This window comes from Nansenia antarctica, assembly GCF_963989245.1.
Source record: "Nansenia antarctica genome assembly, chromosome: 1".
NCBI lineage: Eukaryota > Metazoa > Chordata > Actinopteri > Argentiniformes > Microstomatidae > Nansenia > Nansenia antarctica.
Window position 1 is genome coordinate 90,320,641 of NC_137674.1, and position 9,903 is coordinate 90,330,543.

Below are 9,903 nucleotides of genomic sequence, written 5' to 3' on the forward strand. Positions count from 1 at the left end.
AATGGTCTTTATTGTCATTGCTACAGTACAGGTACCAAACAACGAAATTTAGGAGGGGTGGCTCCCCTGGTGTTAGGAAACTTTTAAAAAAATCACAAGAAGGGAAGGAGCTGGTTTACATAAATAAAGGCTATGTACACTATCCACTATACTATACTGTACAGATAGACGACTAGGGTTGTCATATTGCACAATAGTGTTATTGCACATTTATTTAAAGTGTCGCAGTTTGCAGGCTTGAAATGTACATATTTGTGCCTCAGCACTACACCAGATTTTTTCAGTCCAGCAGCTGCCATCAATCCGTCCAGACTGTCCAGGGCCCAGAACCTAGGTCTTTGCTTTGTTCAGGGCCTGGACGGGTTGAGTTGGTTAATTGATTTTTGTTGATACTTTGAATAGATTTTGGTTGTTACTTTGAGTTTTGAACTTTTAAGATTGTACATAGTGACTGAGTTATTTTGATTGAGCCCAAACCATCCTAGGGATGTGTTCTTTGTTTTTTATTTATTTATTATGAAGCATTTGTTTGTTGTTTCCACAAAAAAATATATATATTTTTTTTATTATGAGGCATTTGTTGGTTGGTTCTGATTCTACTTTTCATTATTGCCAAAGAACTATGATTGTCATGGCACAAATAAATATCTTTATTTTACCCTTAACATCGGTACTTTGTTACTTCTGTTCACCCTAGAGACAAGAACGTAACAGGCATGCTACCAGGGGCCCATTCCACTAAGGTCGATTATCTTCTAAGCCTCGATAAAGTTCTAATCGGCGATAATGTTAGCTTGCGTTCGGTTCCATCAATGTGGCTCAAATAATTCTCTGCTTGGTTGAGCTCCTTCTGAGTCGGATATAATTAGCCTGGTCGCGACCAGGCTAAAAGACTGGCTATAGTAATGCGTGCGTCAAAAAAGGCTCACAGGCGGAAACTACACCCCGAACGACAGTTCCTCAAGTGTCTTTTAGGAAATATTAGTTCCCACTTCACACGAGATAGATAGATGGATAGGTTGACTGTGTGATAGATAGATAATTTGATATTTTGAAAGTGTGATCGATCGATAGATAGTTTGATTGTGTGATAGATAACTTGATATTTTGAAAGTGTGATAGATAGATCGATAAATCAATAAATAAAAGAGTGTAAAAAAAAAAGAAAAAAGGTAATTGTCTCAATTTGCATTGCTGTCATCACAGCGGTCTGGCTGGCGCAGTGGTTAAAACCCTTTATCGGGCAAATAACCGTTTTAGGTAACTTCCGCACACACTACAAATGGCGTCCCACTCACGTAACAGTGAGGTCAAATAGCATATGGTTTCCACCCAGACAATCAGCGAAGATCCCTCTTTGTCAGCATTCGCGCCATCGTGGCATTTGACCAATCAGCAGAGGCCTGGGACATCTCGAAACCTCCTCTTTTCTCTGAAGGCGGAAAAGCGGGTATTTCGGCTCCGTTCGCTTCACTAATAACGGTGAAACTTCGAAAGTAACCATGGTAAGTTGACAAAACTCACACATTCTATGTTTGAATAGTTGTGCTAAATGATGACACGTGTGTTGTTTGCGGAGGACATAGTGAAATTAGTGAAATTACGGCATGAAAAAAGAACGCACTATTATTAGTCATTCACCCTTATGCGTTAGCATAGAATGTCCGTGTGGTAAACTTGCAAACAAACGCGCTCACTCGAAGGGGTCAAAAAGTGAAAGTGGAACTGTGTGATATTTACCTGATGTATTATTATTGTTATTATTATGTTATAATGTTGCCAAAGGTTTGTAAAACACTATACAGTGTTTCAGTGAGAAGTTTAACCAATTTCTAGAAAATGTAATGCTATAAATAGTGAATGACATTCTATTTGATCTATTTTGTCAGTTTTATGACCTTATAACAGTTGTTTTATGTTTTATTGTTTAATTTTTAGCACATGGGGATTTCTACCAAGATGTTTTATGGCAAGAGGAGGGAGAATGTTGTTGTGCCAGCCCACCCTGCCATCAGTGATGAAGAGGACGAGGAGGAAGATGTAGATGTGGCAGACCCTGACTTTGTTCTGCCCACCCACAACCATGACCTTCCAGGCCCAAGTGACACAGGCCTTGGAAGAGCCAAGAGGAAGCGCATGCAGCCTGCAGTGGAGGTGTTCCAGGTCGAGGACAATGATGACGATGACGACGATGATGACGAGCAGCCAGCACCACAAGCCAAGAGGCCCACCAAACCCAGGAAGTCAGCAGCCAGGCCAACCACCTGGCACAAAGTTGACCTGGACAACGCAGCCCTGCCTGAATACCAGCACAACCCCCCGGACCACATTGAAACCCCTTTTCAATACTTCATGAGGTACTTTAGCCCTGAAGTCATTAGGCATATCACATACCAAACCAACCTGTACACCTCTCAAAAGGATATCAACACCACCTTCACCACCAATGAGGATGAAATAATGACCTTTCTGGCCATCCTGATTTATATGGGGATTGCTGAGCTCTCAGCTGTGGAAGATTACTGGGCCATGGAGACCAGGGTCCCTCAAGTTGTCAACCTGATGTCATCCAAGAGGTTCGGGCTGCTGAAAAGAGTTGTCCATTTCAATGACAACACCGAGCTCCCTGGCACCATCGACCGCTTCTTCAAGATACGGCCATTGTTTGATTTCCTCAACACTGCATTCAGGCGTGAGCCGCAGACACCCAAACAATCGGTGGATGAGGTGATGGTTGCTTACAAAGGAAAGACAGCCGGAAACCTGAGGCAGTATATCAAGTCCAAGCCAGACAAGCAGGGGAGGCTGGTTCATTAGGGGCAATTGGACAATGCCCCACCAAAGGGAGAAGAGAGAGATTTTTTTCTATGACTTCTAGACAGTGTTGCTTCTGAATATCATAGTCCAATCAGCTAGTGTTCTGTGGAGTATATCATAGTCCAATCAGCTAGTGTTCTGTGGAGTATGTTCCAATCAGCTTCAAGTCCCGCCCCTTTCAGGGCAACTTTCAGTCTACTCGAAATTGCACTAGGCTGTTCTCGTAGACTTGCATGTAAAATCTATTTTGGTAACTTCAGGCCATTCGGTCATTTGTCTATGGGGTTTTGGGACATGCACAAAGAATCGTACGTGCTTACGTCATGTCATACGGCCGGCGTCACGTTCGTTCACCTGCTTCACCATGGCTAGTAATGTTCTGAACAACTCGGTTGAATCTTTAAAAGAAACACCGTTCAGCCGTCGTAGCAACCAGGAGAAATTAACAGTAAAGGAATTAGGACCACCCAGACCAAATTTAATTATAAAGCAAGTTTATAAGGCAGGGAAAATTGGAAAATCGTATAACCGAGGATTTACGAGTAGTTGGTATGAGAAGAAAACATGGCTAGCGGGATGTGAAGTAACAAATGCGTTGTTCTGCTTTCCACTACCGGACTTTGTAAACAAATTGAACAAATGGATTAGAAGGAGGCATCTTTTGTTCCCAACTTGATATTGCAACTGGACCTATTACCGAAGTCAAACTTGTGTAAGTAAGTGAATCATCTGTCCTTCAGTCATGATAGGAAAACCAAATCGATGCTGGGAGAAGGAATGGCAGACTGTATTCTGATTGTATCTTCTATGCTCTTTGTATGTTTCTATGCTCTTTGTATGTTTCTATGCTCTTTGTATGTGTCTTGGTGTAGGAGAAACGTAGGACCAGGTTGGAAACAAGTGTTTCGGTACACGTTGACGTGTAGAAACTGTTGAGAGAAAATTGTAGAAATTGTAGAGAAAACTGGGGGGGTAGAGGTGATGAAGAGGTCTGTACAGGGGGGGGTAGAGGTGATGAAGAGGTCTGTACAGGGGGGTAGAGGTGATGAAGAGGTCTGTACAGGGGGGGTAGAGGTGATGAAGAGGTCTGTACAGGGGGGGTAGAGGTGATGAAGAGGTCTGTACAGGGGGGTAGAGGTGATGAAGAGGTCTGTACAGGGGGGGTAGAGGGGATGAAGAGGTCTGTCTCTGTAAAGAGGGGTAGAGGGGATGAAGAGGTCTGTACAGGGGGGTAGAGGGGATGAAGAGGTCTGTACAGGGGGGTAGAGGGTATGAAGAGGTCTGTACAGGGGGGTAGAGGGGATGAAGAGGTCTGTACAGGGGGGTAGAGGGGATGGAGAGGTCTGTAGAGGAGGGTAGAGGGGATGGAGAGGTCTGTAGAGGAGGGTAGAGGGGATGGAGAGGTCTGTACAGGGGGGTAGAGGGGATGAAGAGGTCTGTAGAGGAGGGTAGAGGGGATGAAGAGGTCTGTAGAGGAGGGTAGAGGGGATGAAGAGGTCTGTACAGGGGGTAGAGGGGATGGAGAGGTCTGTACAGGGGGTAGAGGGGATGGAGAGGTCTGTACAGGGGGGTAGAGGGGATGGAGAGGTCTGTACAGGGGGGTAGAGGGGATGGAGAGGTCTGTACAGGGGGTAGAGGGGATGGAGAGGTCTGTACAGGGGGTAGAGGGGATGAAGAGGTCTGTACAGGGGGGTAGAGGGGATGGAGAGGTCTGTAGAGGTGGGTAGAGGGGATGGAGAGGTCTGTAGAGGTGGGTAGAGGGGATGAAGAGGTCTGTAGAGGTGGGTAGAGGGGATGAAGAGGTCTGTACAGGGGGGTAGAGGGGATGAAGAGGTCTGTACAGGGGGTAGAGGGGATGGCGAGGTCTGTACAGGGGGGTAGAGCTATTCTCATGCTAAAATTGACTGTAAATCCAGATTTTAAAGTTGATATTCTTCCCCGTGGAGCATGCCCCCATAACCTGTGCCCCACCCAAACATTTTAGCACCAGCCGCCACTGCCCGGGAGGCTACCGACTCGGAGGAGAGTACCGAGTTCATGGCGTGCAGCCCTGTCCCGATCACCAACCCCCCGGACTGGTGCAAAACGGCCACCGGGCACATTAAGAGACCGATGAACGCGTTCATGGTGTGGTCGAAGATCGAGCGGAGAAAGATCATGGAGCAGTCGCCGGACATGCACAACGCGGAGATCTCCAAGCGGCTGGGGAAGCGGTGGAAGATGCTGAAGGACGGGGAGAAGATCCCGTTCATCCGGGAGGCGGAGAGGCTCCGGTTGAAACACATGGCCGACTACCCCGACTACAAGTACCGACCCAAGAAGAAACCGAAGCTGGACGCTGGTTCCAAACCGGCGGCGGCGGCGGGGACGTCTCCGGAAAATGCAGTAAGATGTCAAAGACGGCCAGCAAGAGCAAATGCTCTAAAATCACCAAGACGACAAAACCCAGTTCTAAGTCCTCTCATCATCACGGTTACGGGGGATCGGATGACTGCGTGTTCCCCAGTTTAAAAGTGACCAAGAGTACTGTCCGGAAGATGGAACTGACCGACGAGGATGAGGATGAGGAGGAGTACGAGGAGGAGAGGGACTACCACCGGGTGCGGATTAAACGGGAGGTGGAGGACGAGGAGGAGCGGCCCATGATGTACAATGTAGCAAAAGTTCCTGCCAGTCCGACCCTGAGTTCCTCCGCCGAGTCCGAGGGCTGTCCGAGCATGTACGAAGAGGTCCGGAAGACCACGGAGAACAGACTATTTTACCATTTCAAAAACATTACCAAGCAGAGCGCCATGATGTACCCCGCGTCGTCCCTCTCCTCGCCCGGCTCGTCCCGGTCCGTCTCCACGTCTTCCTCCAGCTCCGAGGACGCGGACGACTTGCTCTTTGACTTCAGTGTCAACTTCGCCCCTAATAATAACAGCAACAACGCTCAGGGGGGGTCTGGGTCTGAGCTGGGGGGCAACAACAACCCGATTCATTCAGGAAACCTCTCCCTCTCTCTTGTGGATAAGGACTTGGACTCTTTCAGCGAGGGCAGTCTGGGCTCTCACTTTGAATTCCCAGACTATTGCACACCAGAGCTGAGCGAGATGATCGCGGGGGACTGGCTGGAGGCGAACTTTTCGGACTTGGTGTTCACGTACTAAAGATTGATCAAAAAAAAGATCCCGTGTGAGTAAATAACTAAGAGAAAAGAGGGAAGTTATAAAATGATGTGTCCTGTTCAGAAGTTGTTCCCTAGTCCTGCCTCCTTCCGTGGTGCGGCGGGGGTCCGGGGAGGTTTGAGGAGGTAGATGCTTATGAAGCGGGGTACTGTAGCAGAACACAGTCTGCAGACGCTCTCCTGGCAGCAAGACAGGGTTTGATGGATTTGTTTTCTCTGTAGGTCTACAATTACTGTTCCACTAAAAAACCGGACCGCAAAAAGGGAAAAAATCTGTGAACTTCTATGCATCTTGTCCTCTTAAAAACTGCAGGGAACTGAACACTAAAGGACTGTGGACTGACTCGAAGCAAATCTGTGAACTGACCATGTTCAGGATGTTACTTTACAACAGGTTTTATGTCATTTCTATATGCCGCAAACGTTTGTTTTTTTTGTAACTGATTCCGTTTACCTCCTGATTTGACAATTTAAGCAGCCTAAACCTCTCCAGAATACAGGTGTGGGGTACATTTTGATACATAACAGACCTCATCTTTTTAAAAGAAAAAGTAAGATATTTTCAGGCATATTTTTGTACAGTTAAAAGGGAATGTTCTTACTGTGCTTTCAGTGAGTTTCAGGCACTTCTTCCCTTTATCATTTGTTTTAGCATGCAAGGGAGTCCTGGTTTTAAGGATTAAGTTTTAAAAACTTGCATCAAAAATGCCTTGTGATTTTAAGCTAGGTTTTGTACAGTTGTAGAACAGATTTGTTGAGTATTTGTAGACGATACAATGGCATCCTGAGGAACACATACCTCAGTGCTGGAACTAGTTTCAAGATTGTATATGTACTGTAATATAGTAAAGTTAGGAGTTTATGTATATCATACTCGTGAGATGCGGATGGGTCCCAAATCGCAGGTGTGAAACTGGATTTTGGTCTTTTTAATGGCACATACTGTTTTTCCCCCTCTCATTATTTTTGTGCAATATACTCTTAAAATACAGACCATCTGCATTTCTGTAGCAAGTGATGGAAAAACAGACTTGTGCACTGTCAACATCATTACATGTGGTGATGCTGAAGTCTGCCCTGAACAGAAAATAAACACAATCAGCTGGACCTGATACAAAATGACCTAATATGGGCGTGTGGTGTGATGCATTGGAAGAGACAAAAAAACTAAACAAATAGCCCCAATTGGAATGTAATTAGACTCACAAGATTGGATATTTGGCAATATTGAAACCAAACTTGAGTAAAATGTACCCAAAAATCGGTGATGTATAAGGAAAGGTGTTGCAGTGGGCATACCTTTCAGGTGGGTAGTCTGGCAAAAGTCAAACAAGCAACAATAAAACATTCCATAGTCCTGTTTCATAAAATGAAACGTTTTATTTTAAACTGAAGACTGCCTTCTTTTCTTAAAACATTAACCATAAACCTGTATTTTTATTTCTTGCACTTAAAAAAAACAGATATTGTTTATTTTTTACGTGGGTCTTACATATGAAGTCTGTTTCAATACAAGGTTTGGGATATGACCTAATTATATGCCAAGAAAAATGTAAACAAAAGTTCTTGACAATAGTTATCTCACATTCCAAGTGTGAATCTCTCTTTGACTCCTCTTTTAATAAACACGTACATACCACCATCAACTGTCCTTTCAGTTTGTGAATATATGTACACAGATGTGTTACTTTGTTGAGTTTGTAAAACGGTGTCACCGTGACCTAATTGATGCCTATTTTGTCGGAGGAACATAGCCTGTTATTGCCTATGGGCCTAACCTGAGAATATTATGGAATGTGAAATGGATGGACTCAACCTTGACATGTTCATTGACATTTAATAAAAAAGAAAAGAGAAATACTTGTACGTTGCAGTGTTGACCTGTGTTTCTGTTCAAACTGTTCTCAGATGGAATGTGATGTTTCTCACCCTAGTTCCCCAGTACACTTGCCGCTCTCCTGGTATATGTGCCGTTGTCCCGGTAGGCGTGTGTGTGCTCTATCCCCTCTATAAGGACACCGCTCCTTTAAAAGTTGAATTGCGCGCTCCGGCACTCCGAGCCATGCGATTGGACAGATTGTGTGGCCTCTAGGAGAACGTCCTGGAAACGAGCCATCCTCTGTGTGTGTGTGTGTGTGTGTGTGTGTGTCAGTGGCGGCTGGCCGATAGAGGGCGCTGGGGCGCCGCCCCCACCTTCACTTCCTAGTTGCGATTTGTAAAAGTTTTTTTTTTTAAATAAACATTGTTTATTCACAAAATGCGGCTGATATTCTGTCGGCGCCTATCAGCATTCATTAAAAATCCTCCAATACAATAAACATTTTTATCTGTGTGTGTGTGTGTGTGTGTAAAACTCACTGTTAAAATACATAGGGGGGAGAACGCGGGGCGCCGGTCAATGAAAGTCTATGCCAGGACGAATACTTTTGGCTTACACGTGAGCTGTAGCAGCGCTCCAATTGGCTGTCTCTATTTCTTGGCCAGGGCGCACAAATGTGCGTCCCTGAATCTCCGGTTGTATTGCAGACAATGCATTATGCTGAGGACTTTCGACTTCCGGTTTTCCGGACTTCGGGCTTCCGGAGTATTTTAAATGAACATTCGTAATGTCTGTCTCTGATGTTCATGGTCAATTAAATCAGCCTATTTTGTGCAACTAATAATGTTCCCGCTAATGGGTTAACCAAGCAGCCTCGCACCTAACGTGCAAGCACCTATCTTCGAACTATTCCTAGCAATATGCGCGGGGCAAGCCGGAGGTACGGGTAAACACGGCTCATGTTCTGTCATCAAAGGTAAGAGTTGGTTTTCTTTAACTCAGCTGATGCATTGCTGTTGTTGTTTACCGAATGCTCCATCTGACTGTCACACTGTGATTGTACTTGTGTAAACAGTAACACAGACGGGGTGAATTTCATGAATGAAAGTGAAAGTTCTGTCACAAAACGCTGTTATTTGTGTTACAGACATGGTCTGGTTGTGTTACAGACATGGTCTGGTTGTGTTTCTGACATGGTCTGGTTGTGTTACTGACATGGTCTGGTTGTGTTACAGACATGGTCTGGTTGTGTTTCTGACATGGTCTGGTTGTGTTTCTGACATGGTCTGGTTGTGTTACTGACATGGTCTGGTTGTGTTACAGACATGGTCTGGTTGTGTTACAGACATGGTCTGGTTGTGTTTCTGACATGGTCTGGTTGTGTTACAGACATGGTCTGGTTGTGTTACTGACATGGTCTGGTTGTGTTACAGACATGGTCTGGTTGTGTTTCTGACATGGTCTGGTTGTGTTTCTGACATGGTCTGGTTGTGTTACAGACATGGTCTGGTTGTGTTACAGACATGGTCTGGTTGTGTTTTTGACATGGTCTGGTTGTGTTACAGACATGGTCTGGTTGTGTTTCTGACATGGTCTGGTTGTGTTACAGACATGGTCTGGTTGTGTTACTGACATGGTCTGGTTGTGTTACAGACATGGTCTGGTTGTGTTTCTGACATGGTCTGGTTGTGTTACAGACATTGTCTGGTTGTGTTTCTGACATGGTCTGGTTGTGTTACAGACATGGTCTGGTTGTGTTACTGACATGGTCTGGTTGTGTTACAGACATGGTCTGGTTGTGTTTCTGACATGGTCTGGTTGTGTTACAGACATGGTCTGTTTGTGTTACTGACATGGTCTGGTTGTGATACAGACATGGTCTGGTTGTGTTTCTGACATGGTCTGGTTGTGTTTCTGACATGGTCTGGTTGTGTTACAGACATGGTCTGGTTGTGTTTCTGACATGGTCTGGTTGTGTTACAGACATGGTCTGGTTGTGTTTCTGACATGGTCTGGTTGTGTTACAGACATGGTCTGGTTGTGTTTCTGACATGGTCTGGTTGTGTTACAGACATGGTCTGGTTGTGTTTCTGACATGGTC

At 45.2% G+C, this 9,903-nt stretch overlaps 1 protein-coding gene across 1 annotated transcript; it reads left to right on the top strand.

The window, feature by feature from the left end:
• Positions 1 to 1,959: 1,959 nt before the first annotated feature.
• LOC308153914 (transcription factor Sox-11-like) lies at positions 1,960 to 6,193 on the top strand (the record flags this gene model as incomplete). The annotated part of the gene is given in 3 exon segments (XM_080527098.1): positions 1,960 to 2,692; positions 4,802 to 5,197; positions 5,200 to 6,193. Coding segments are annotated over 3 exon segments (1,896 nt in total). The 3' UTR covers positions 5,967 to 6,193.
• Positions 6,194 to 9,903: the final 3,710 nt, after the last annotated feature.